Here is a 27,845-nt window from a genome sequence, read left to right as displayed (position 1 = left end):
TCGGCCGCGGCGGCGGGGACGGCAGCAGCCGGCGGGGTCCGCGTTGGCCGCCGGCGGGGACCCAGTGCTGCCCCGCCGCGCCCGCCCGCCCCATCGCACGCTGTTGTCATGGAGGAGCCAAGATGGCGGCGCTGGCCTACACCGGGGGCAAGCGGGAGATCAACTACTACTTCAGCGTGAGGAGCGCCAAGGCGCTGGCGCTGGGCGCCGTCCTGCTCCTCACCGCCTGCCACGCCGCCTCCCGCCGCTACCGAGGTGAGGGGGCGGCCGCGGGCGCTCCGCGGGGGGCCGCGGCAGCCGGGCAGGGGAGGCGGAGCCCCGGGACCGCGGCCGTGCGGGGAGGGCGGCGGGTCCTTGCGCCCGGGGCAGCCGCGGCGGGCCGGGGGCTGGCGGGGGCGGCAGGCGCGGCCCTGCCCCGGCGGGCCGGGGCGGCGGGGGCAGCGCGGCGGGACAGGTCGGCGGGAGGCGAGAGGGGACAGAGGGGACCCGGCCTGCGGGGCCCTGCGGGGTCCGACCGGGGGGTCGCCGCAGCTCCCGCCATCGGGGCGAGGCCCCGCGGGGCGAGGGCGCTGAGCGGGGCTGGCGGGGCCGTGGCGATGCGGTGTTTGCACCGAGAGCGCAGCGCAGCTCCCGGGGCCCGGCCTGCGGCAGGTGAAGCTGCAGGGCTAGAGGGTGGCTTCTTCCCTGTCACTTGTTCCCTTACGGGATGATTAATTACCTTGGTAATTAGTGGTTAAAGTCTTAATTGGTACGAGACTTAGTGTATGTAATTTCACTCCTTGAACCATCGCCTCGAACATAACAGAGTCGGGCCGCGCTGGAGGATGAAGCGAACCGAGGAGCTGTTCGGTTTCACGCGTTGTCAGTGGCCGTGGAACAGGCGGTGACCGAGCCTGGGGGACCGACCGCAGCCTTGGCCGTGCCCGGCTGTGCGCGGCGCGCCGGGAGCTCCGCCGGCTCCGCTTCTCCGCGGTTGTTTTGGCCCCGGAGCAGCGAATCTTGGCGTGATCCGTGAATGCAAATGGAAATGCTGAAGGAAATATTTTCTTGTTTCCCTGTCACGCTAAAAAACGTGGTATGTTTCTGTGGGCAAATCAGAAAGTTGATCCACAGAGAGATCACTGCGGCTCTGCTAGTTGTAGGACAACTGGTGTCGGGTTCTAACACCTGCTGCCAGCATCCATGGAAGGCCAGGCTGAGGCAGTTCATTGTGGAAATGGGAAAGGGGGTAGGGATATTTATGGATACAGTTACCCAGGTTCACCCTCTGGCTGACATGTCAGTAAGTCTGATAAACTGACTAGTGTTAAGTTGGAAGACATCGACGCATTTACTAAATTCTAGAGGAACTCGGGCATGAGGTAATTGAACTTGCCTATTGTGCAGTGTTCTTAAGGCACAAGAGAGTCACAAAACTAGACAGGAGGAGAGTGGCAAATGTGGTACCTTTTTAAAGAGGGATTGCAAGACTGGCCTAAGAAAATAGGGACTACCGTATCAAGCAGGTTACAGGGAAACTAAAGTATGCATAATTTCAATATATTTGGGGAGAGTTAACGAGGGGGGTGAATCACAGGTTGCAAAATGGTGAGAATCTGCTGGCCTTTATGTAAGTTGATATGGTCTATGTGGATTGTTACAAACCTTTCAATAAGTTTTTTTTGCTTAAGGCTTTTATTTTTTTGAAGCAATTAGAGGGTGAGAAGTTTTCCTGTAATTGTTTAAAAGGTAGGAGGACATCATCGGAGCAAATAGAGAGTTACCAGTTTGGGCTTCTTTGAACAAGTAACATTCAGAAGAATGAGTAGTTTAGGAAAGGAGGGTGGAAGATTTATGGCAGACAAGAGTTTTTAGGATAGATAAAAGCAGAGGTGCTTGAGAGATCATTTTGCAACGCTGCGATGATATCAAACATCTGAAGTCCAGCAAATGTCACAATATTCTTGGCAGCTAATGAAGAAAGCAGATTTTGCTGTGATACTGCACAACTAAAGCTAACTGGCACCTCGCTTATTGTCAGTGGTGTTGGTCACCCCCTCTTAGTAGTGGTATAATAGAACTGGAAAACATGAACAAAAGAGTAACACAAACAGCAGAAGAATAAAACAGCTTATCTGCAAGAAGTAATGAAATAAAATAAAATTCTGTGACCTGGACAGAAACTTAGTAACTTGTTAATGGTCTCGAATATTACGAATTATTGGGGAAAGGTAAATTCATTGTGATTGTGTCATAACACAAAAAGTGTCAAATGAAAAATGAAATTAGCAGGCAATATATTTAAAATTATCAGAAGAAAGCACTTTATTTCTACACAAGACATTCTATATCAAGTTTTTATACCAGAAATACTCCCAAAAAGGTTATCCTGATTTGCAGAGGGTGGATGAGGTGGGCCTGCAGACAGGCTCAGAGTTGCCAGGCTGTGAAAGCTGGGCCGTGCCAGGGAAGGAGTTGCTGTGTTTTTCGTGCTTTTATACTTTTTCTTTTGTCTGATTGTCATTACATGTAAAGGTTTCAGCTAATTTTGGCCTCAGTCATGCAAGTACATATTGTAGATAGGAGAAGCCCAGTGCAATTCCCAGTCAAATTTGCCTGTATAAAATTTAGTTTTGTGAAAAAATGCTGGACTGGGGTTGTAGAAGGTCAGGGAGACTTATATTTAGGGGACACCTGCAGCACTGGTAGATTCTCTTTAAAACTACATTTTTTCATTTTGAATGATAGAGAACAATTGAATTTCCAGTTCTTCTAAACAGAGAGTATGCCTTTTAGAGAAAGCATTGTGAAATTTAGTCTGTTCTGGCACTGAATGAAGACTTTGAGATTTCACAGTTACAATGGAATAACCGCGGTTTTGAGGAATGGCAAATTAGAATAATGAGCATAATAAAATTCAGAGAAATTATACACTTTGTATAACTGCACCATAGTGTATCTATACCAACATAAAAAGTAATGTGTTGGAAGGATAACTTACACGAAGGAAGAGTTTAAAAAGAATGTTCTGTGTTTTATGTATAAAATGGCTCTTGAAATTATTTTTCTCAGATTTTAGGTTGGGTTTTTTTGTTGTTGTGTTTTTGTGGGTTTTTTTTCTTTTAACATCTCATTAATGGTTAAGAAGAGCATGGTTCTTCAGCTGCTATTTCATTTCCTAAGCCAGACTTGGGCATTTCTGGAGGCACCATCTGGTCTGTAACCTCCAGTTTACTTTCTTGGCTGCTGTTCTAGTCTGGTTTTATTCCCCTCTCTCATCTTCTGCCCATGGCTTCTGCTATTATGTTTAAAGGAAGATATCAGACACCAGTAACTCTCCTAATAAGTTTCAGGAGCTTTCTAATATTGCTGAAGGCAACAATAAGATATTCAGTACCTGGAGCTGGGAAAGAAGGTGTAACTTCTTGACCTGAAATATTGTCTCTATGTTTAAAATGTATACAGTGTGTGATGTATACAATGTGTGATGTTTGGAACGTTACATCAGTGAACACACTGTAGATGGAGGATTATTTCATTTGTGGGTAATTATGGAGAACAGAGGAACCAAGCTTGAGTCATGATCTCAAGAAACAGATTTTCTCCAATCTCGAAAACCTGATTGAGGAAGGATTGATAGTGGTCTACAGATCATGATAGACATGAGTCTAAACTGCCTTTTCCTTTGGAAGAACCATGGACTGACAAGTTTTCTAGTAGAAACTGTATTTAAAATAAAGGGAGGTGATTCTTCAAGCATCAGCTGTGGGTATGGAAAACTCTTTAAAAGGGTTCTCTGGATGCTAAAAGCTGAGGACTGTATGTCCAGTTCAGGAAGTCCCTGGACTGAACATACTTGGAAGAATATCAGACAAGATCATAATGTTTACTTGCCCTGTTCTTGTTCATCTCTGAGCATCTATTCATGGCCCCTGTTGAAGGCAGAATACCAGGCTAGACTGACCACTGGTCTGACTGTGCATCTTCTTCAGCAAGTTATTGGATTTCAGAGGGAATCTGATTAAGTTATAGATATTCTTTTATATGGTTCACTCTTATATCACTTTGATACATCTCCTAGTTCTCATCATCTGCAAAGTGGAGGACTTTGTAGCAGTAATAACTCTGAGTCACTTATTCTCATTATCGGTGAGAATGTCTCATGTTGCTTAATGCAACTTACTAGAAATGGTAGTTTACGTAAGTGTGCATGTTTGAGAATTAGGGAAATTGTGTTGCTTGAAAGCCAAAATATAAGTTGAGTTTAATGCAGTCAGGGTTTCACAGAAAGTGTCAAGTAGGGGCAGTGGTACATTGTTTCTGCACAAGTAGCACAAGTCCCTACCATTTCATTCACCACCATTTCCCTGTTTGTCAGTGCTCGGAAATGCCAAGTATGACAAAAATGTTGGAGGGCAACTTCTCTTGCAGTGAATGGTGTTCAGTTGAGCTCAGTTATAACACAGCAGATTCTGATGTGGAGCTGGGAAGATAAAGTCACTGATTACATAAGGACTTAATATGGCTGAAACATCATCACCTGTAAAGTGATTCATCTTAATTACTGTAAAACTTAATGAGTGGAAAAGGTACCTGAAGTCCAGAATGATCAGCAAATTCTTTTGTAAATATTTTGGGGTTTTTTTGCATATTAACCCACCAGGTTAACCCACCTGTTCTAAGGTGACTGCTAACTCTTAAGCAGGGAGATGTAATAGACTTTCTTGCCAATCTCATATTAGATTCCTGTTCTATACAAGATGCTGTGCATGGTGATTCTGTGTAGAAGATTATTATATTGAACGATGTATTCTTTAATTTCATATTCCAGTGTACTCTGGATAGTAGATAGCACAGTGGATTGGTATCTTTTAAAGGAAATGCCATTCCAAGTCACGTCTTTCTGATAACAAAAGTGGGATCACTAACATTTTGTGGAGAGAGTTGTGATTTACAGAGCAGTGTGGTATAATAAGCAAGAAGGCAACTTGCAGAAACTTGTGCAAGGTATTTTTACGATAAGTTATATTTGTTTACTGCTCTTGATTGTTCCAATTCTTGTGTTTCCAATATTGTCAGATTATTTTTTATAATAGCAATGGGGTTATATTTTACATTTCATGCAGCTGAATTCTAATCTTAATATAACATTTTCAAGGTGGTGATACATGTGAGTATCTTCTGTCCAGTGGGAGATTTCTTGGAGAAAAAGTATGGCAACCTCACAGTTGTATGATGCATAAGTATAAAAATAGGTAAGGAAACTCATGTCTTCTGTTCATCTGCATGAAAAGAAGAGTCATTGTTATTTGACTGCAGCTGTAGTAATTGTAGTGTCTTTTATTGTTCACTTCATAGCTGATTCTCTAGGCTTTCAAAAATATACAGTATATATCAGAAAGAAGTCTTTTCCTTGTACATTATGTGTGTATCTACAATGTTTACCATAGGTGTATTTCTATAAAAAATATAAATAAATATGGGTGATAGAGGTACTGGCATCAGTTATGGAGAGCCACATTAGACTGCATAGCTTCATATGTCACTCTCAGATTGCTGAAAGGGAAAATGCTGAATGTTGACCTTATGTGTCAAATTGCAAGTAAAAATATCCCAATACCTCAAATAAAATTACTAATTACTTTATTGCTATCTTTCACCTACTGGTAAGGGAACTTTTTTTTTTTTTTTTTTTTTTTTAGAATTATATTTTGAAACTACTGTATTTGTAGCACCACAGAATAGGAAAGCCTGCTTGGTTTTTTGCCTAATCATATCAGCAGGAGAGTTAATTTTTATTTCTGTGCAAGTTGCACTAAATGTTTTATTGATTCAGCATGTTTAGAAAAAGATTCTATCATACCTTAGAGTTATGTATATTGCTCTGTAGATTTTCAAAATACATTTTTTCTAAGATATAAATTTCTTGTAATGTGAATGTTGCTGTTTTGTTTTACAGTGAAGCAAAAAATTGCCTCATAGACAAACATATTGTGTTCATAGGAGATTCTAGAATTCGACAGTTGTTCTATTCATTTATAAAACTCATAAATCCCCAAGTCAAAGAAGAGGGAAATAAGGTGAGATAGTTTATTTTGATGATTTTTTTTTGTTTCTTCCCCATTTACCTTATATCTCTTTTCTAAACTTGAGAAAATCAAGAAATGGTACTGTTTGCTGACCTAGCCCTCAGGAAGGAGAAGCGCAGAAAGATCTTTTGAAGAATAACAAGATTAGACCAAAATACTTGTTTGGATACAGATGAGATGATCGTGATTCTGAGAAGGGAACTGTGAAGCTCAAGAGAAAGCTTGCAGCAGTCTGGGAATAAATAAATGAAGCTGACTTGTCCCACAGCAACTTAGGCTTCATATTTGGTTTCTTGATGAGAAAATGATTGTTCCTTTGTGTGTTTTTAAATAGTAGCAGTTCACGTCTTATAATTTGTCATTTAAAATGTCAGTTAAATTGCTGATCTAATCTGTTCATACGAATCCATGGGGCAATGACAGATTTCTAGGTTTAACTTGAAGCTGAAACTAAAAATAGCTTCTGGTCTTACCTTTCTTTTGATCACTGATGAAGAGCTGTCTGAGTTTTTTAAAGTGAAGAAAGTAAACAGCAGCTTGCTGAGAGGAAACAGTAAGAAAGGATTTAGCTCTATCATTTGTTGAACAGAATATTGATTTCTTTTGCTATATTGTACTTCTTAGGCACAAGGTTTCATAGACATATGTACATATGTGAGGGGAAAAACACATTTCACTTTCAACAGTGCATCAGAATTGTCAATTATTTAGTAATTCTGTCATTTAGAACTGAAGGCTGGCAGCTCGTCCAGCACACAGCATGAAGTCGCTTTCACTCATCAAAACAAGATGCTTGATTGATCCGAGAACCCTGGTTTTCCTAGTCAGTTGGTTAGGTCACAGTTGCTTCCCAAAAGTGATGGGGAGATGATAGAGTGCTATAATTGGTTTTGAGTCGAGTATCATTTGTCAAGTCTTATTGAAATCGGGATCTCAGTTTGTGGAAGAGAAGTAAACTTATTCTTTTGGATGAGGATTGAAACTAATTCCGTATTTAGTATATTTTAAAGGAGGATTGTGTATGCCTGTCTGAGTTTTTCCTTTCTGATTTCTTTACTGTTTTACTCAGCAAATTTAATAATGTATTCCAGAATTTATTTCTGCCTGAGATTATTTTCTTTTATTCTTTAATTAAAACTGTGTTGGTTGTTTTGTGCAAAGGAGTTGGCCAGATGAAAAGGAAGGCTGGAGAAAGGCAGTCTAAGAAAAGAAAAAGGGAAAAGGTCTTAAGTCTTTCTTGAGTTGGCAGCCTAAATTTAGAAAAATATTTGATACATTTGTAACAGAGTGAACAGAAAGCATTTCAGACTTTGTTGGCTAGATTTCTTCCAGGAAGAATAATCGTTTATTTAAGTAGCTTGTTTTATCAATAAAGTAACATCAACATTTGTATGAGTACACTGACAAGTTTATACAAGAAAAATCCTTTCCACTGGAGATAAACTCTTGGGTGAGAGCAAGTTAGCGTAGGAATGTAAATATTTTGTTTTCTCTCTGAAAGTTTTTCTTACTTTATTGTTTTGGGGTTTTTTTGACAGCATGGAAATATCCCATTTGAAGATAAATCTTCTTCAATTAAAGTGGTAAGTTTTTATCTAGCATTAAATTGCAAGCCATAATCATGTTATTATTTCATACAATGTAAATGAAATTGCAGTCAGAGCTGAAAAATTAAAAGAAGGTTTAGACCATCAACATTCTTTATAAGTATTTCACAGATATTTCAGAGTGTATCTTAACATGCTGTAGTTTGAGAGACTTTGGCATTGAATACTTGTATTCTGTGTTAGTTTTGGGCATAAGCTCTGGAAGCGTGTATAATTTTTCTTTTTGTCAGATCTTATAATTTGACCTTCCCAAGAATAGCTTTTGCCAGGACATTTACTCTTTCATTGCTGTAAGAATATATGTGTGTGGGGCTAACTTCCATGGATTGGTAATTGTAATTGCTGTTGAGCTTTCTCTGCTATCCCAACAAGTATTCCTTCCACTGCTTTTGCATGAAGAAATAAGCACAATGTTGATTATAATGTGGATATTTAAAAAAAGAAAACAAACAAAATACTTGAGGGTAGGTTTTCTAAAGGACTCTGTTCTCCTCTGCCCTGGCAATGGAAAGGCTGTCCTCAATAGCTTTCTTTGCTCCCCATGACAGCTGTCAGCAGTGCAGGGATTGTGCTAGTCATGTATTTGTTTATGCCTTGGAGACAACTCATTCTCTATTCACGAAAACCAAAGAAGCAGTGTATTTGCTGAGTTGTCTACAAGGGAGTTTTCAGTACCTGTTTATGTGCATGGTTAAGATTTAGGGTACAGAATAACATTTTAGGGTGTAACCCCATGGCAGTTCAAGCCTGTGCTGTTCAGTCTGTTGCCTTTCACAGTATGTTCCTGTGTTTGTGCTGTAACTGTCCCTGATACAGCTGTGGGGTGGGTTGTTTTAGGAGTCAGTTCAGCCTGAAAGTTACCTTGTAGGATTCCTTTTTAGTCAGGTCTGATGTGGCTCATCATATGGTTATCTGAATGCTGGAAAAGGCAGGACAGAACTCAAGGCAGGACAAACGGGCCAGTGCAGTGTGATTAGCGTTGGCCTAACCTGACAGGATTACATCTTCAAAACTCCTTAAGCCTTGGTAGGTGCCTAACAATCAAGATTTTAAATGGCAGGTCTGGGCTTTTCTGAGATGTCTGGGTGGTTAAGAATATATTTGGAGTCTGCTACTTCCTTGTTTTGATGCAGTATTGGTCTTGACGTTATTGTCATGGTAGCTGAATTTTCACACTCAGAATGGTTGTGACCCAATAATCTAAATGTGGAAAATACTTGACCAACAAAAGAGAAAATTACTGGGAACAAGTGAAGAGTTTAATTTTGCCCTTTCTAGTCATCATAGCGACCTTCTGTCCTTCAGCAGAGAACTACATGGTTGTTCACATTATTGCCAAATAATGAATTGACAGTACTCAAGTGAAGTACCAAAATCTTTAGGTCTGTGCAAGTGGAAGATAAACATTTCCTCTCTGCTGGTAATGTTTCTGCATTCTGCATTCTAAACTTTCCTCACAGTAGTTTCTGCATATATAATCCCTGCCATTTCACTTTAATATGTATTTTTAGAACATTCGATAGTACTGCACCTGAGGAGTAACTAGATGCTAGGAAGTCATGGCTTTGCCTGGGAGACATAATAGTACTAGCCAAAGTATAGACTGACTTCTAGAAGGTTGAGCACTACTCCTGGCATCTGAAAGAATGCCGGTAGGTAATGTGTTTAATAGCCATGGCACTGTTAGATTTAAACAGCTGATAATTTATGAAGTTGTAAGGTAAATTGTTAGGTTTTATTTTTTTTTTTAAATTATGATTTCATGCTATCAATTATTTTATGCTCAGGAGCAAAGAAAATCTGCTGATAAAAATGTGGAAAATTGAACAAAAAGCAAGTTTTAATGAATAAGTTATAGATGTGACCTTGGATTTATTCCTTATCACATAGGAAACCAAAGGACATCCCATTTGGCAAATGTTAAAGAATCATCTTCTTGGTGAAATCCCAACTCTTGAACCATAAATGAAAATTTGTTTTTTATGAGGGAAGAGTTTTATGGGTTTGCTGGCTTTTTTTGCCTTTTTTTTTGCTTTTGCTTTCTGTTTTCCATGCTAAACCAAGGTGTCAGGCTTTTCATCCTAACTATAAGGGAAATCTCACTTTGGGCCGAATGGTTTTCCTTTACAGTTGAATTGATGGCAATTAGTCTGCTTTTTTGAATTTTTTGTTTTTAGTCTACCAATTGCTTTTTAACTTACAGAGTTACTCTGCTTTTATCTTACAGGATTTTCTATGGTATCCAGAAGTTAATGGCTCTATGAGGCAACGTATCAAATCTTGGACTGAGGTTTGTCTTGAAACTTGAAGTCTAAGTAGTGAAAAGAGGCAGTTTACTAGCGTATATGTTTCTGGGTATCTTCTGGTCTCCCAAGGATGACTTCACTTGGACCAAAAAAACCCCAAAGCAACCAGAAAAACCCTACTTCCTAGGAGCAGGTTAATTCACCCTATTAAAAGCTGAAAGGATTTCACTCTGATCTGGTGTTTCAGTTCCTCTGTGTCTGCAATGGCTCCACTTTACTGTAACCAAATATTTTGATCCTTTAGTCCGTTCCATGTTTCAGACTGAAGGACAAAGGTGATCTGCAAAGTCAAGGTTGTCTTGATTTTATTTGTTTTGAATATTTCCCTCAATTAGCTTACTAATTATTTTAGATGTTTCAATTATGATGCAGGTTGTCGTGTTTTTCTGTATGTAATTCTGATAACAAGTAATATGTTAACAGATTGGCAACTAAATTTTTTTTCTTTTTTCCTTTGTTGACCTTTAAATAGCCTGGAGTTATTTAGTAGTAGCCCTGACTGATTCTTTTGCTATCCTGTAGGTCATTCTTGTACACCTTCTATCAGGATAGCTGAAGTTACCATTTGGTTTTCTTTTTCTATGATTACTACAAAAAAATGAGAGGTGCTAAGCCCTTGCTGTACCAGAGCAAAACTCATACTGGGGTGGTCAGGACTGTTTCCTTCTGCTCTTCTGTTTTGAATCCATGTGCTGGTCCTTGTCCTAGATAGAATTGTCAGACCTCTGGGGCAACAGCTGGTCACCTTAGTCATACAACAGATGTGTGACAACGCTGAGAGAGACTGAGATAAAAAGTACTTCAGTAGTGTGATATACAGATTACTTGACCTTGGGAGAAGAAGTTTAAATAGCTTTTAAAGAAAAATACTAAATGAGTAATGATTGTAAGTGCTTATTGATACTTCATGCTTTTGCAGATGCTATTTTGTGAAAATTCAGGTATATCACAAGTTGATGTTCTCTGTCATATGTCTGCAGTCTACTCTTTTGTAACCATTAGCTGATGGACAAGTGAGTCACAGTTAATTAAGATATGAATCGTAATAATAGGTATAATTTGTGAATATTTTTAAACTAATTCCTTTTTACTTTTGTGTCTTAGGGTTCTGTGGCAAAACCTCATATAATTGTAGTAGGAGCTGCCACGGTAAGTTAGACATATATGGGGCATTTTAGTAAAGAGGGAAGTTCTTGTAGGATAACATTAATACTCTCAAGTTGGTTACAAGATAAAGTTGTTAAACCCAATTTATAATAAAAAGTCTCTCAGTGAATTTACTGTTACAAGTAGTTTTAAAATATAAGATGTATTTTATTGTAGCTGTGTGAGGTACAGTGCTTGCTTTTTGTCAGCAATACTGGTTAATAAGTATTGATTAGCTTTAACCTAGCTAATAAAAAGGCTTTAATTAAAATCAATTTTTTAATTTAAAATTTTAAATGAAAGTACTTGCATACTAACTAAGATACATTTTTAATTAACTGTTTTTAGTCACAAAATACTGCTTTTGAGCATGGTCCAATCTGGAATGGTCTTTTTGATCACACATATTTCCTTTAGATTTATATGGGTAAAAATGAATAATTCAATAACCAAAGAGATTGCGGTTCCTGAATCTTCTTCCACTGGAAGTTTCCGTCACTGCTCTATGCTGCAGTGGCACAGAAAACAAGGCTGACAAGGACCAGAAGAGGTCTCCTAGCCCATCAGTTTGCCACAAGGCAGGATCAGTTATACGTGTGTTGCACTTTGCAAGAGTCAACCAATTCTTTAAAACTTCCAGGGATGGAATTTAACAGCCCCTCCAAAATATTCTACTTTAGTAGTTCACTGGTACTGGGAATCAGGAGTTGAACAAACACCCATCTCATTATTTCTATGATTAATATCCCTTACTTGCAAATATTTGGGAATTGGAATTTGAAAGGGATTAGCTATTACATTTTCATACTAGCTGAAACATAAAGAGGGGAGAATGTGTTCCATTTTAAATAAAATCCTTTGAAAGCAGTTTTGTTTAGAGACACTTTAGGCATTCTGCCAGTCTGGAAGCTTCTGGGCATGCCGATCTTAAGGGTGAATGCCCTCAATTTTAAGGGAAGGTCACGTGTGTATGGAGACCTCCAGACATTTCCTAGGGGATCAGGAATTCTCTTTTGCCTTTAGGTGAACCCCTAAATTCCCATCTTTTGTAGGATTCACAGAAGTATTTGAGCTCTAGGAATCATAGTAAGCCTAGAATATGTAATACATTAGCCATTGCTGCTTGTCCTGTGTGGACAGCAGGAGATACAAACTAACAATATGCATGTGAGGCTCAGCTCTTCTTAACACCATATATTTACACAAAATATTAGTAATCTAGAGTGGGACAAAGATAAACATCCCCTATTTTGAGGATCTTGCAAAAAAAATAAAAGGTTCAAAAAGCAGACACATCAGCAACCTCCCCACAGCTGACACTGGTGTGGTAACCTGCTGCTAGATTAAACTGGTGTGTTCTCTTGGACTTGTCAGCATTTTGAAACTTCCTTTTATCTTTTAACTTAGCTCTCAGTTTGGTCATGCTGCTTTGGCCTGGACATGTCTGTCTTAAGATGTCAACTGTGTAACAGTTTATAAATAGAAGTAAAGTCTTACAAGCTGGGGAAACTCCAGCTCATACAAAACTCAGTTGCTTGCTTATTTTGGGAAAAGGAGCTACTCTGAGAATGTCACTAGAGTGCCCTGCTTCTTAATTCTTGACTTCCTACTGAATGGAATATGCTGTTTTAACTGTCTGATAAATACTGTAGGTGTTTCACATGTAAAGATTTAGCTACTGGGAGAAAGAAACTACCTTTTTTTTTTTTTTCCAGTGTGTGGGCTCTCAGAGCAGCTGCATGTTATTTGGTTTCATGAAGTATTAATTTATATTCAGTAATATTCTGACGAAGAGCGTTAATCAGTAGCTTACATCAAAATTTTTATGTGGATATTTAGAAATAACTGAGAGTTTACTACATTCATGCTAATTGGTTTGAGGGTTTTTTTCCATTTTTTTGCTAAATCAGTATAGATACAGTAATACTTAAAAAAAATGATAAATCCATTTTTTCTGCAATGTGGAAAATTGTTTACAGAAGTTAGGAGAAATTCTAGTGTGGCTATATCATTCTCCCAGTCATTTCATTTAGAAGATTAAACCACAAATTAAAATGGCTTTTTCTTTTTTTTTTTTTCCTCTGTGGGTATCTGCAAAACAGATGGAAATGTTGGAACTCGATACCACCATCAAGTTTTGTTTGCAAGCATCTCTTGCTGTGGTCAGTTTTCCTAGAGTAGAACTGACCAAAGTGGACATGCTTTTTAGAGAATGAGACTGGCTTTGCTACTTCATTGTTGATTAAAGTCAGGAGACTTTGAATTAAAACATCTTGAGTAATTTAATTTATGAAAAGTCAAATGTACCTAAATTGAATGTTATATACTCTGCATTTAAATGATCTGTTTGAATGTAATTACCTGCTTGGTCCGAAGCAGATTTTTTAACACTTTGAATAGAAAACTAAGGAAATCTAGCTATATAGAAATAATGAAAGATAGCTACTAACAGAGCAAGGGAATTGGTTAATTAAGGGTCTTCAGGCATACAGGTTTTGAATCTATTTCTTTATTTCTTCAGTGGTCTATCAAGATTCACAATGGCAGCAACGAAGCCCTTGCACAGTATAAAATCAATATCACTTCAATTGCACCTCTTTTGGAAAAATTAGCAAAAAGTAGTGATGTTTACTGGGTCTTACAAGGTAAAGTAATGAACAGTAGGTAACAATTTGTACCATCACTGTTGAATCATTATCTTGTAGGATATGGAAAAGTTAGTCCATAGTGCTTACTTGCAGATTTAAATGGGTGTTGGTTGAATTTCAGTCTGGCTTTTCTTGAAGTCTTAACTAGCTGATACCTAACTAGCTGCTACTAGTGATGGAGATTCCAAAGCTCTCTCAGGAAGAGCTTTTGCCTTATGAACTCTTAATTCTTTGTTAACTTACTCTGAGACTCAATGTACCAGGTCTGTTCTCTCTGTGCTGTGCTCCATACATGCCTCCTGGGAGTCAAGAACACAAGCAAATGAAATAGCAGTATTCCTGTGATTTTGTTCTATTAAATTTTCAAATTATATTAATAATAGGAAAGGTTCAACAAGTGCATCCTCTGTGTGTGTCCAGAATGAATAGACTTGAGAATACACAGAATTTAGGTGTGTAGAATGAAACTTGCTTCTGTGCACTGAGATCAGAAATCATGGTTCACAATAAGTCAGTGAGATTTTTATCATGGTGCCAAGCTTACATTCTTTTGCTTTTCTTCAATAAAACTAAATTATGTCCCTGACACTGAACAATGATCTCATAGCAAGAACTGGTTTCTCTGCCACAGAGCACAGCATTTTAGATTATCATCGCCTCAGTTAGAAAAGTAGGCACATTTTGAGCCCTGATAGCAATATACCCAGCAGTCACATCCAAGTTCCTATCAAAGATGGTTCTAGAGATAAATTATTCTTCTCACATTCCTTTCCAAACCATGTTTATAACAGAAGCAATTAACTGTCAGACGTGTCCCACCATTCCATTGCTAAGGATCTAGTCCATTCGAGTAATCTCTAAGCTCTTTAATGAAACAAGTGAGAGGAGAAGCAGTCTGTACACAGAGTTGTCTAGACATTGATTGTCCAAAAGTATGCATGAGTTAGCTAAAGTAAATCAACTTACCTCTCATAGGGTGTGTCCCATCAGCAGCTTTTCATAGCAATTTATTGATCTCCATCTGACCTTTTGATCTAGAATCCTGTATAGCTTTGGTGTTAAGCTTTACATTATTTCTAAAGCATGTAGGCAACTAAGTTGTCCATTTTTTTGTAAAACTGAGATTCTGCTATCAAACTGGAATCAACAGAAGCAAGTGGAATATGCTTATGGAGTATGATTTAGAGAAATAAGAAGCTGGTTTTTTCCACAGAAACTAGAGGGTTTCGGAGAGTTGGTTTTTATTTTTTTTTTTGTTTTTTTTTTTTTTTTTGTATGTCTCTTCTGCTGCTTGTCTTCTGTCCTCTTTCCTGTGGAGACTTTTCTTGAGGGATTTCAGTGCTGAGAGAAGGAATAAGCAGCTCTGCACTCCAGCATTATAGTGCTTTTCATAGATTTGGGGAAATTAAACAGGCATTCATGTCTGGCCAGACCTTTCTAATCTATAAATATGTATGCATGACTAGGGAATGGTGATAAGAACATTTAATCATGAACAACTCTAGTAACTGTAGCAATCATTTATTCCTTGCTGTACATTTTTTGTACCATTAAACAATTGTAACCACCTAAATGAAAGTAGCCTGTACAACTTGACCTAAGCAAATGTCTTTGACAAGCAGAAGATTAACGTACTCATTCCTTATCCTTTGAAATTCAGATCCTGTTTATGAAGATATGCTGAGTGAAAGTCGGAAAATGATCACTAATGAGAAAATAGATGCTTATAATGAAGCAGCTGTTCGTATTCTAAACAGCAGCTCCCGAAATTCCAAAGCTAAAGTTAAAGTGTTCAGTGTATCAAAATTGATAGCCCAAGAAACTATCATGAAGTCTGCAGATGGCCTGCATCTCCCTGAATCAAGCAGAGATACAGTAAGTGTTTTTATCACTGGTTAACATTAAAAAGTAATAATAGTAAAACAAGTTTTGAAGTGAATGTTCTTCAATGGCAAACAGTATGAATGTAACAAGGAAATTCATCAGGAAATTTTGTTCAGAAAATCCCAGTAGGTGGAGGTGCAGTTTTACAGGAATTTTAAAAAACACATTAGTGTGTAGCTGTTTTAAAATAGCTGTTAATCCACTAGATCTTTTAGATCCTGAGTACAAACTTCATGCCTTCATGTGCAAAAATGAGTTAAGGTGATAATGAGTTGTAAAGCAGTACTAAGAAGTAAGTCTTAAATTTTCCCGTCTGTTCAGAAAATTTTGGTTGGTAAGGAGGATGAAGAAGATAAGAAAACACACAATATATGCCTTTCTGGTTGCATGGAGTGCCTCTGACTTTATTTCTTCTCCTTAACTTACCAATATGTATATGCATGAAGTGAACCCCTCCGAGCGTTGTCAGTCTGCTCTTCTTGTAAAAGAGCTCTCCTGTTGTGTCACTTCTGGTTCTGCTCCTTTTCAGGTTTCAGTTGCTTTAAAGTACTTGATGAACTGAATATCATCTCCCCACAGGTTTCAATCTCATTGTTGTGTTTTAGAGACTTGCATTACTGTGCCCCTTTAAGACCCAAGTTTGTGAGCAGTTTTTAATTTACAGTCCATTTAGCTCTTTATATCTCTTCTTACAGCCAGTAGAGAAAACGCTTGTCTTCTAAGATTAGGAGTTTTTGCTTACCTCTAAGCTTAAGCATTTTTTGTTTGGAAGAGGTGTTTTGACTGGACTGTTGAATTCAAGTGGGTATATGGCAGAACTGTGAGATTTCATCTTTGTAATGATAAGGGAGAATTGCATATATTTTATGTCAGTGCATGATCTAGAAAAGAATTTCTTATTATGTAAATATTCACTTTTTATTAAAAAGAGTCTAATTAACAAAACTGCTTATTTTTTTGACAGAATGCAATGATTCTTATGAATGTCTACTGCAATAAGATAATGAAGCCCATTGATGGCTCCTGCTGCCAGCCTCAGCCTCCTCTCACTCTGATACAGAAGATGGCTTTCTGTTTTTTTACTTTGTCCATTATTGGATATTTAATTATCAGTTTAATTCATCGGAATAATTATCGGAAGAACAAATCATGCACTGATTTGGAAAGCGGAGAGGAGAAGAAACCTTCCATCAGCACACCTAACATTTCTACTTTAGAGATGCTTTTACACTCCTTTTGCAAACTTGGTCTGATCATGACCTATTTTTATCTATGTGACAGAGCAAATCTTTTCATGAAGGAAAATAAATTTTACACACATTCGTCTTTCTTCATACCAATCGTCTATATCTTGGTTTTGGGGGTATTTTATACTGAAAATACCAAAGAGGTAATGTTCATGTTGACATCCAGCTTATAATGTTGTTTCCTAATTTGTGTGTAAATAACCAATTGCTAAGTATTGGAAGTTAATTTTTCGAAGCCAGTATAACTCATCTGCAAAAATGCCTTTGCAAGCAGTATAACGTTTGCATGGATTGGATGCAAAAGCTTTTTAAAACCATATGGCTGTGAGCACTTTAGCTTCTCTCACCCAGTCAGATTGGAAGTAAGCAGAGCTCAGCTATAAGAGAAGGTAGATCATGTTAAGGTCTGGTAGACCCATGTCCACTAGGCAGAAGACTTTTACAGTTGAGGCCCATATAAGGTGGTTTATTGCTTTGAACTTTTTCTCCTCATTTTGTATATGTTCCTTGTTCTTTTTGGAATAGCAACACTCTTGTTTTGTTTTGCATTAGACTAAAGTGTTAAATAGAGAACAGACTGATGAATGGAAGGGCTGGATGCAACTTGTTATTTTGATTTATCATATCTCTGGAGCAAGCACTGTAAGTGATTTGAATTTTTTTTTTTTTTTTTTAGTGGGAATGCAGTTTTGTTTCTTGAAAAGAAAGATAATGTTAATGTGTGTTAGAATTGAATTCCTGTAGTTTTAAACATGGTATAAGCAGAATTCGTTTTTCTCTCTATTTAAATTGTAGACTTGATTGATAAAAGCATTATATATATTACCTGACCAGTGAAAAAATGTACTTGTTTCCTCTATGTAGAATATTACATTAATTTATTTTTAATTGCTAGCAACATTCTTTTTTATCTTCTGAACTTGAAACTGCTGAAGGTGAACTTTCAAAGAACCCTTCTTAAGTCTTTCTTAACTGGTAGTTAGAATATGGAAAGTATAGAGCAATAAATAGAAGAACTTGATTTTAACATCAGAGAGGTTAGGGCATCAGAAGAGCATAGTAAGAAACAGGAAAATGTACCATAAGGTTTCTTTTCTTAGTTAAATCTGATTTGCTACAATGCAGAAAAAGCATAAAATAAAGGCAGGGAAAGGAAGTCCAAAAGCATTTACGTGGCCATTTATAAAAGGTACTTTATTTTTCTCAACAGTTTTTGCCTGTGTACATGCACATTCGAGTTCTGGTTGCTGCATATCTGTTCCAAACAGGTTATGGGCACTTCTCATATTTTTGGTTAAAAGGGGACTTTGGTGTATACAGAGTGTGTCAGGTAAGAATACCTACTTACTGTTTTTACAAAGAAGTTTGTTCTGATAGCAAAATATCCATATTATATCCATCCTCTCTAAATAATGTGATATCAGATCACTTAAACAAGGTTTTCACATTAAAAACGGCTGTTGTGGCTCTGTAATCTGATCTGTTTAATTGGTAGTGTTTATCTAATACAAACCTAAATCATATAAATGGTACTTACAATGTAAAAAAATGTAAGTATGTACACTCTAAAATCTCAAGACAAATATTTGCTAATAAATAGCAATGGAGGTTCCACTGCAGTAACAATTTGCAATATATATTAATATTAATAAAATAATGATCCAGGCAGGCTTCCAAAGATGGTACGTTGGAGCCTATGTTTATTACTAAAGAAAACTAATTTTCATGCCATAACGGTACTGGGAAACTGGGTTTGTGGCTTCCCTCCCAGGTTTTGCAGCATGTACTGTAGCAGTTTACCTTTTTTTTTTTTTCCCAGTATGTGTCTTTTATTGCTGTGTTATTAAGTGTTACACTGTCATGTGACTTAGGTCACTGTGCTTATTAAATGTATGTCTACAGCCTAATTGCAGTGCTGGTAGTGGCATTACCTCGCTTTAACTGAGCTAGCCCAGGTAGCTGTGGGAGTGAAAACAGAGACAGTAACAGCATCCAGCAACTGGAATACTTAGTCCTCAGCCTGGGAAATAGTCAGGTCTGGTTAACCTTATTTTCATTGCAATCTCTACCCAAGCAGGCCAGTGTAGGACAGGTCCAGAACCACATAATCAGCCTGCAGTCTTACATTGCATTGTTGATGTTCCCTGAAATACTTATCCGTGTTTCATCTGAAATATAATCAGCATGTGAGATGTAAATACGTAGCTGTTTTTGTGTAATGCTAAAGAAACCTGTCCCCTACATCTCTCAGCTTTGTCTCCCAGTTTATATATCCTCTCTCTTCTCTTCTCTGATACCCTTCAGGTTTTATTTCGTCTGAATTTCTTGGTTGTGGTACTGTGCATAGTGATGGACCGACCTTACCAGTTCTACTACTTTGTGCCATTAGTTACTGTTTGGTTTATGATCATTTATGCCACCTTAGCTATATGGCCTCAGATCGTCCAGAAGAAAGCAAATGGTAAGATTTTTTCTTTTCTTTCTGCTGTCAACATTTGCATGTCACTACAATGACAATCATACAGAAAATGGCATTGTTAGTAGATCTCTTGGCAGCACAGCACAGCTGTTCACAGAAATACAGTTCGTCATAGATGAATTATGTCAGTTGAAAAAGTTAACAGGTGATAACTAAACTCTACCTCTGGCTACAGTCACATTAGAATACTTTTTAATAGGTTTTGATCATCAAATATGTGTTTTATCAAGAATTGAAATATTACTGAATGCAAATTAAAACCATAGTTTGCACTGTCTCTGCTTGCTGAGACTGTGTCTGTCGTGTGCTAATGGGTACAGTGTGAACAGGGAGTGTTGAGACTTTCCTGTTCTGCATTGCTAATGTGTCTCATCCATCTTGAGCACCAGTTCTGCCATATCTGGCCAAATAAGAACAAAGGGTTTGTTATCTTAGTATCTTAGATTAAGTCAGCTATCAGAAGTATGTCTTGTGATACAAATATTTTAAATAAAAATTTAGGTGAAATCTCAGTTGACTTTATGCATTGCTATTCACTGAGAAAGCTGTCATCATGTCATAAATGCTTATTATTTAATTCACCTATATTAGAACTAAAAACCTTAAAAGTCTTAAATCCTTTTTCCCTATGGATGGAGGAGTATCTCCATTTGATATTCTGCAGATATGACGATGAAATATACCAAATATACCAAATACGTACTAGGAATAGATGCTGCAAACATACCCTTAAAAGTACATTTACAAGGTATCTCAAAGGCAAATAGGTTCAATTTTATATTTATTTATTTAATTTTTTCTTTGTTTAATACAAAGGCACTTCTATTCCAGAAACAGAGAAATTACTTGTGTGTACTTCGGAGCAACAGTGTACTGTGAAACTAGAAAATCTTTCAATGCCAGCTTTCAGTTGTTTATGTCCCTGTTTATATGGCTGGAGAGGGAGATGATCTCTGTTGCAATCTTGAGGCTTAGGTAGAGCTTAATATTAGTCGACAGCTTTGAGGAATACTTTCTCAGGCTTTTTTTAACAAGATACTTGTCCTTAATAACCTGCAGTTGAGCTTTGGAGTACAACCAGTACCCCAAAGTTTAATAATATTTTCTCTATTTGTTTCATATGACAAAAGCTGTTGGGTGTTTTTATGTGTTTATTTATTTACATTCACCTGGAGTAAGGACTGCCTGTGCAGAGTGTTTGGGAAAGCAGAGGTTTTAAAATACAGTTTCTGTTTGAACACCTAAATTCTCATCTTTCTGTATGTATGTTGTCCCTGTCTTAGACACGAGGCTTAATTTAGGATTAATAGGTTGTTAATTGCTGCAAATGTTTATTTTAATTGGTTAAAGTAAAATTTAAATGTAAATAGCCATAAAATATTGCTGGTAATATTTAAACATTTATTTATGAATGGATCTATTACGAAGCACAGCTACACTAAATAATTGGCAATTATTATTTAATGTGTCCTGGGTTTTACTATTGAAAAATTAATGACAGTATAATGATTAATTTATTTCTTCCTCAGGGAACTGCCTATGGCACTTTGGTTTACTGCTGAAACTGATTTGCTTACTGACATGTATATATTTTCTGTCATATTCTCAGGTTTGTAAATCTTGACTATTTTTATCCTTAATGACCTTAGAGTATATTATTGCCTGTCTCTACTTTTTAATGTGCTCATAAGTTGTATATTTGCTCAAGTATCATAAATACAGAATCAAAAAAAAAAGAAAAAATAACCTTTTGGTTTCTTTTCATATTTGAATTGGTGTGGATGCTGGAAAAAAACTCAGTTCTGTATCTTGCTCATTGGTTTGTTATTTTGACACATTTTCTGTGTACTACTACTACAAATGTAATAAATACAAAGGTCTATGCATTGGTTTTGGGGTGGGGTTTTTTGATGTGCCTAAAGTTCCTGGTATTTGGCAATATATGGTGACTCATATGGTGAAATGGTGACGGTGAAGATCTGTGTCTCTGAGAGTTCTAGTGTTGGCTTTGATACCTCATCAAAAGCCTGGTTTGCAGGCTAAATGAGGGACTTACTGCATGCAGTAAGTACAGCTGACAGAAATCAGGGCAGAGTTGGTCACTCTAGGACCTTACAGGGGAGTTTGTGTGGTTTTAATCCCTCACTGGTTCTAAGCCTGTTGAACTGTAGTTGTCTGTAGAGTGTGTTTTTCTTATTGCAGCCTATCAGTGGATCTCTCTCTTTGGGTCAACAGTACAAATTGGAAGATGTGCCAATACCTTTACGGGAGGCAAAACTGAAACCCTCTCTCACGTGAAGAAGTTTTTTTGTTTTCCTTTCTTTGTTCCTTTTTATTTTTTGTGGAGAAAGACTTCTATGGAATGCTTTTATTTTGCTGATGACATGTAGCCATTGAAATAGGGATGGATTAATATTGAAGATAGTGTATTGATTTAAATTTAGTAAATACAATTGACATCCATGTTAAAGCTTTTGCCATGTTTATCTTTTACAGGGTACATTTGAGAAGATATTTTCATTTTGGCCATTGTCCAAGTGCTTTGAACTGAATGGGAATGTCTATGAATGGTGGTTTAGGTGGAAGCTGGATCGCTATGTATGTAACATTTGCATAAATTTATACTGGTCTTTTAAGTGTATTTTTTAATTGGGGTGGGGGAGGGAGGGTTTTTTTCCTTTACTCCAGAGAAAACAGGAGTTTTCCCCAGTGTTTAATAAAAGACTAAGCTGCATTCATCTTAGTTCTGCAAATGTCTGTCAAAGCCTTGCTTAAAAGATGGAGTTTGATTTATTTGCTTCTGGATTTAAAAAATAAAGTATTAAAGTGTCCTAGATTTGTCTTATCTCAGAAATTTTATTGTGAAAATTTAACACCTGTAGCACTTCAGGGTATTGTGGTAGTTTTCTTAGTAATACTTTTTGCAAGTTGTATCAATTAAGGATATATTTCTTTTAAGATTACATTAAAGTCAGGGTCTGGATGCCCAAACCAGACTATTCTTTCACATACTTTTTAATCATTTTCCAGGGGGAAAGTGCTTTTTTTCCCAGTTACTGACCCTACAGTGTGGGGGAATAGAACAGGGAGACATTTGGGTTTTTTATTTTTGCTTTCTTGATAAAGGTAAGTGCAGTATCTAAGATGGAGCATTTATCTGCTAGACTTACCCTTAACGGGATCACTCGTGTACTTTTCCCTCTGGGGCTCTTCAGTAGCTGGAATTTGGGGAGCACGCTGTTGTCACACCCTGGGCTGCCCCCAGCAGCAGGACGTGCTGTTTCGGGTTCAGAGCTTTGTTGCTGTGAACAGTGTGTGTTCTGGGGTGGTACTGAAGAGGAAGGCTCAAAATAAACACAGAAGAGAAGCACCACATGGGCCTGAAACAGCCTCGTGCTGACAGCTAATGAGAACTTGGCATAAGATTGCAGAATGCTCTGTTGAAGAATTGTGTCTGTGAGAAAGGGAAGCACTTGTCCTGCTTCTTGAATGTTTTCACCTGCCAGCTTGGGAGAAAGCCAAAGACTCGTGGTTTTTCCCCAGAGAAAGACTTTTTCAATGCTGGCATAGATTGCAGAGGGGATAGTAGGTACTTGAAAGCTTCTTGAAATTGCATTGTCTTGTCTTTAATGCTCTCTGAAGCATTAGTAAAAGTTGTTTTTTGTAGTTTGTAGCTTTTGTAGTTAAAAATGCAGGTTATGACTACATGGTGTAGAAAGTCTGTTTGCTTCAGTAAATCTGGGAAAGGTCCTTTTGAAATGTAGCTTTAAAAATAGTTTATCTTATAGAATTTCTATTAAGAGTTTGTACCTGAAGTACTTCTAAAGGTTATGAAATACTCATTGCATTCTGTTTGTCTTTTACAGGTGGTTTTTCATGGGATGCTGTTTGCTTTTATTTATCTGGCATTACAAAAACGTCAGATGATATCAGAAGGAAAAGGAGATCCTCTTTTCTCCAACAGAGTTTCAAATGTTTTATTATTTATTTCAGTTGTCTCCTTTCTGGTACGTATCTACTATAACCTAGCATAATCAGGTTTGTAAACATTTAATAAGTTTTCTGAAGCTCTTGTTTAGAAAATACTTTAAGAAATGAAATCTTAATCTGGAGATGTTTCAGCTGTGTTTTTCTGTACAGCCCTACCTATCTACTCACTAAAATATTTTTCTATTCAGTCAACTGTAGATGAAAACATCATCACTTTCAGTTCATGCAAAGGTTACAAGAAAATTGGATCATAAAAATTAAATGGTAGATAATGCAGCTCTGATCTCCACTCTTGATTGCCTCTCTATTTGTGATGAAAAAAATTGTATGAATAAGAATAGTATTCACCTTTTGCAAAGAATTGAAACAAAACTAAGCCAAATGTAGGGTTTTTTTCTACTAGTGTCCCACATCTTAGTGAACAAATTACCACTAAAGCAATTCAAAACAGGATACTCTTGTTTCATTTTTAAATACATTTTACTTACAATTGCATGTTACATACAATTGCTACACAGACTGATTTTTTTATATCTTTTAGACCTACTCTATTTGGGCTAGTAGCTGTAAAAACAAGACAGAGTGCAATGAGCTACATCCTTCTGTTTCTGTGGTGCAGGTAATTTTAATTATAGTCCTTTTCAGTACAGTGATAGAATCTAGTCTGTTCTTATTTGGTCTTGTTTTTAAATGGTTTTTAAATATATTTGTGCCTTTGCATGGAATGTCAGATATTGCACTTCATTCTCACGTCTGAAAGTGAAAAAGGGTCTAACGACATTGCTCAGTTTTCCATTGCCTTTAAGCACTGAAATTGGACACTGCAATTGTGCTTTTGGTTAACATGGATGTCCCAGTGTAGGTTTCATGTGCATCATTTCAGTCCAGACCCAACTTGTGACTATTTGAGTAGCAGTGGAAAAGAAGAAAGCTGTAAGAAAGCACGACTGTTTGGGAGGTATTAGTGTAGGAAGCAACCTATGGGACTCTGTAGTCACTTTCAGGCAGAGAAGAGGTGAGCCACAGGGGCATGCATGTGGTTTTCTTAAATTTAGATTTTCCTTTTGCTGTGTCTCCTGCCTCACTATGCACCTGCTGTCTGATTCTGTGCCCTCTGTTTCTTCTACTTCTCATAGTAGTTTGTCCTGCTGTCCTGAAGGGCAGCACATGTGACCTAATTTTTTAATATTAATTTGTCCATCCTGACACCCTGTCTTTAGAAACTGAGGGTTAACTCAGATTTGTGGCCACTTTCATTTTAGGCTGGCATGATGTAACACATTTTGTGACTATGCCTAGTAACCATATAGTAACAGCTGTCAGCATCCAGGCCATGATTCTGCTGGAGATGTAAAAGTGACCTGCTAGGCTATAAGAATGTGTGTAAGAGATTTTCAGTTTCAATGCCTACTTTGTTAAGTATAAACTGCATGGGTTTTTGTTTGGTTTATATAGGTATTAGATATTTTAAAAATTTTAATGCATGGAGTAGTTCATTTAAGACAGTGAATATGAATAAACCTTTCATGTGTTTGTAATTGGCTTGTCATCCACAGTTGCTTTTTTCTGTTTTACTTTTTTTAAAAAATAAAAAAAAAAAAAAGATTTTAGCCTTCGTCCTCATCAGGAACATTCCTGGATATGTCCGATCTGTGTATAGCTCGTTCTTTGCCTGGTTTGGCAAAATTTCTTTAGAGGTAAGTAGAATGATCAGAACTACAGTGAACTGAAACTTAGAAATGTAAGGATGTTTTATTATCTAAATTGTCATATAACACATAAATGTGAAAAGTGAAAAGCATTTATTGGTTTACTCAATACCATGCTGTGGTGTTTGACCTCTTTTTTTCACAACTGAAATAGCAGTCTCACAACAGCAAGTTAATCCTTGGGCTGTTTTGGGGGACAGAGTGATTTAAGGTTGTGAGGGTGGGGATTTAATGCTGGAGTATCCTGTGAGGTGTATGGAGTTGGAAGATAAAAATTTAAGGCAGTTGAAGAATCATCATGAATTATACTTACTTGTGTAAGTACACTTATAAATGTGTTTGCACTTGAAAGCTTTTTGTGAATAATTAACAAATGTAACTTTACAAACAAAACCCTTCTTAGTGCAAATGTTACCATATTCCATTGAGTGTATATTTTGAAACTAGGAATTAACCTGCTTCCCATTTAACTTGCTTTTTGGTGATATTAAATGTTAAATTTTATTGTATTACTAAAATACATTTATAGGAGAAACTCATTTTAATAGTGTATATGTAGTACATGATTTTGAGGGGTTTTTTAAAGGATCACATTCCATTCTTCCAATTCCTGATGAACTTTAGGTGCTGGTCAGCTGCAGGGATCTGTGCATTCATCAGTTGCAGCATTACCTCTTATTTGTAGGCTTGTTAGTTCAGACCCTCACCAGAGAGAGTAACTGAGCAGAGGTGGATTCTTCCTCTGCTCTGATGGAGTGTATCCCATGCTCCCCAGAGCTGTATTTGGTTAAGGACCAAGCAAACCCATTTCACTGTGTGTTCTAACAAGCTCATAGTTTTGTCTTATAGTGAAGACATGTGGAAAGCAACTTCTGATTTAAACAGAACTGTGTCAGTTGATGCAATAGTAATAATTATATGGCTTTAGGTAAGTAAAAAATATTTATAAATATTATTAAACACCTTCTTTTTTCTTTTAGCTTTTCATTTGCCAATACCATATTTGGCTGGCAGCAGACACAAAGGGGATCTTGGTGCTCATTCCTGGATATCCAATGTTTAATGTTCTTGTCAGCACTTTTATATTTGTGTGTGTGGCACATGAAATTTCTCAGATCACAAATGATCTAGCACAGATTGTGGTTCCTAAAGATAACTCAACTCTGCTGAAAAGGTTGCTATGCATAGGTGGATTTTTTTCTGGACTACACCTCTTCTCAGCAATTCAAGATCAGTCAAGGCATTAACTTGGAAACTTTCTTCAGGTTTACTGTGCGTGTGCCTGAACAAAAATTCTCAACTGGAGGTACAAGAAGACATTTAAATTAAGCGTGTGGAAAATGTATATAGCGCAAATGTACATATTTTGTGTGGAAATAGTCTTCTCAAATAACCTGAGAAACAAGAGTGCACTGTACAGAATTGCATGTGAAAATGAGTCTTTTCTACTGGATGTATGTTTCTGTTTACATATCTGTTTAAACGTGACACGAAGAAGGGAGGTGGTTTAGCAGCATCACGGGTGTATCACGGCATTAACGTGGCACTGGGGGAGCCGCGGGAGGAGCGGCCGTCACGGGCATGCGGCCCACATGCAACACGTGCTGCCATCGTTCCCAGCAGGAACAAAACCCAGCAAACTTGTGATCCTTCGGAATGGCCCCCTCTGGCTGATGTGAAACCAGGGCATTTTTCTGAACAAAAGGGTAAAAATCAGTATTTTGGGTGGAAATAATACATATTATAGGCAGCCCTTTATACGTGGAAATAAAAAGTAATCATCAGTTGAGTGATTGAAGATTATATACAAGTTTACATAATGTTTTATGGGAGTTTTTTTAGAAATATGTTTTCACAAATACGGTGAATTCTGAGATTAAATTTTTTTATAATGAAAATTTGATTTTTTTCCCCTGAGATTGATAATCCATACATTTTCCACTGATTCATCTAATTGTGTGTAGTTCCCTGTACAATCCTCATGAACAAACGAATAATTTTCAGAGACTGAATTCAAGATGGAGAATTTTTGGAACACCTTTTCAGCTGAAATCACATCATATCCACTCCATCAGATCTTAAGGAAATGGGAGAACAGGGGGATGGTGATCACTGAACCTTTCCCTGAGTTTGTAGGTGACCTTGAAGTAGGTCTCATTAGGGAACTGGTGCCATATTCTATCGAGTAATAATGTTTTCATTTAAAAGGATGCAAGTCAAGGATGCAAGCCAGTCTGTTGGTATCATGAAGAGAAGGGACCGAGTGGTCATCTTTGTTGCATGCAGATGGTTGAATCTCAGAATTACAAGTGAAATGAGATTGCAGCTGTTTGGAGGAACCTTTTTTCCCATCCTTTTTAGCAGTGCCCATCTTTCTTATTATCTCCTTCCTTTACGAAAAAAACTAAAATTGAAAGAAATAGTCCTTCAGTGTGGCAGTGACATGCTGTTGTTTACATTCTATTTATCAGTGAAGTTATGGACATTTCTTTCTGTTTGTAGGTTTGATTCAAGTAATAGTTTGACCTTTAGTTGCTTTTTCATTTTATTCTTCTCCTGATTATTTGTTGGCAGTCAAAAATCATGAGCACAGTATTATTTTCCAAGCATGTATGCAATTATGTATGATTATAAACAACATGAGTCCTAATTTGTACTATATGTACCATCCCGTGCATGTTCTTGATCTTATCCCAAGTAAAACATTGAATTCAAACCTGCAGCCATGAATAAGTGCAAAAAAATTTTTGTGAGAATGGCT

The 27,845-nt window shown here is 37.4% G+C and overlaps 1 protein-coding gene across 1 annotated transcript; it reads left to right on the top strand.

Annotated features, from left to right (window-relative positions):
• CASD1 (CAS1 domain containing 1) lies at positions 1-27,806 on the top strand. Its single transcript, XM_050327184.1, has 18 exons — positions 1-255; positions 5,138-5,234; positions 5,939-6,059; positions 7,607-7,651; positions 9,903-9,965; positions 11,086-11,130; positions 13,649-13,772; positions 15,436-15,650; positions 16,624-17,049; positions 17,459-17,548; positions 18,117-18,236; positions 19,211-19,367; positions 20,915-20,994; positions 21,882-21,983; positions 23,252-23,392; positions 23,917-23,994; positions 24,980-25,072; positions 26,065-27,806. The coding sequence occupies exons 1-18, from the start codon at positions 123-125 to the stop codon at positions 26,329-26,331; spliced, it is 2,397 nt and encodes a 798-aa protein (XP_050183141.1). The 5' UTR covers positions 1-122; the 3' UTR covers positions 26,332-27,806.
• Positions 27,807-27,845: the final 39 nt, after the last annotated feature.

Source organism: Myiozetetes cayanensis, unplaced genomic scaffold, assembly GCF_022539395.1.
Source record: "Myiozetetes cayanensis isolate MyiCay16 unplaced genomic scaffold, myiCay2020 scf1, whole genome shotgun sequence".
Taxonomy (NCBI): Eukaryota; Metazoa; Chordata; class Aves; order Passeriformes; family Tyrannidae; genus Myiozetetes; species Myiozetetes cayanensis.
This window is presented reverse-complemented; position numbering and strand designations above follow the sequence as displayed.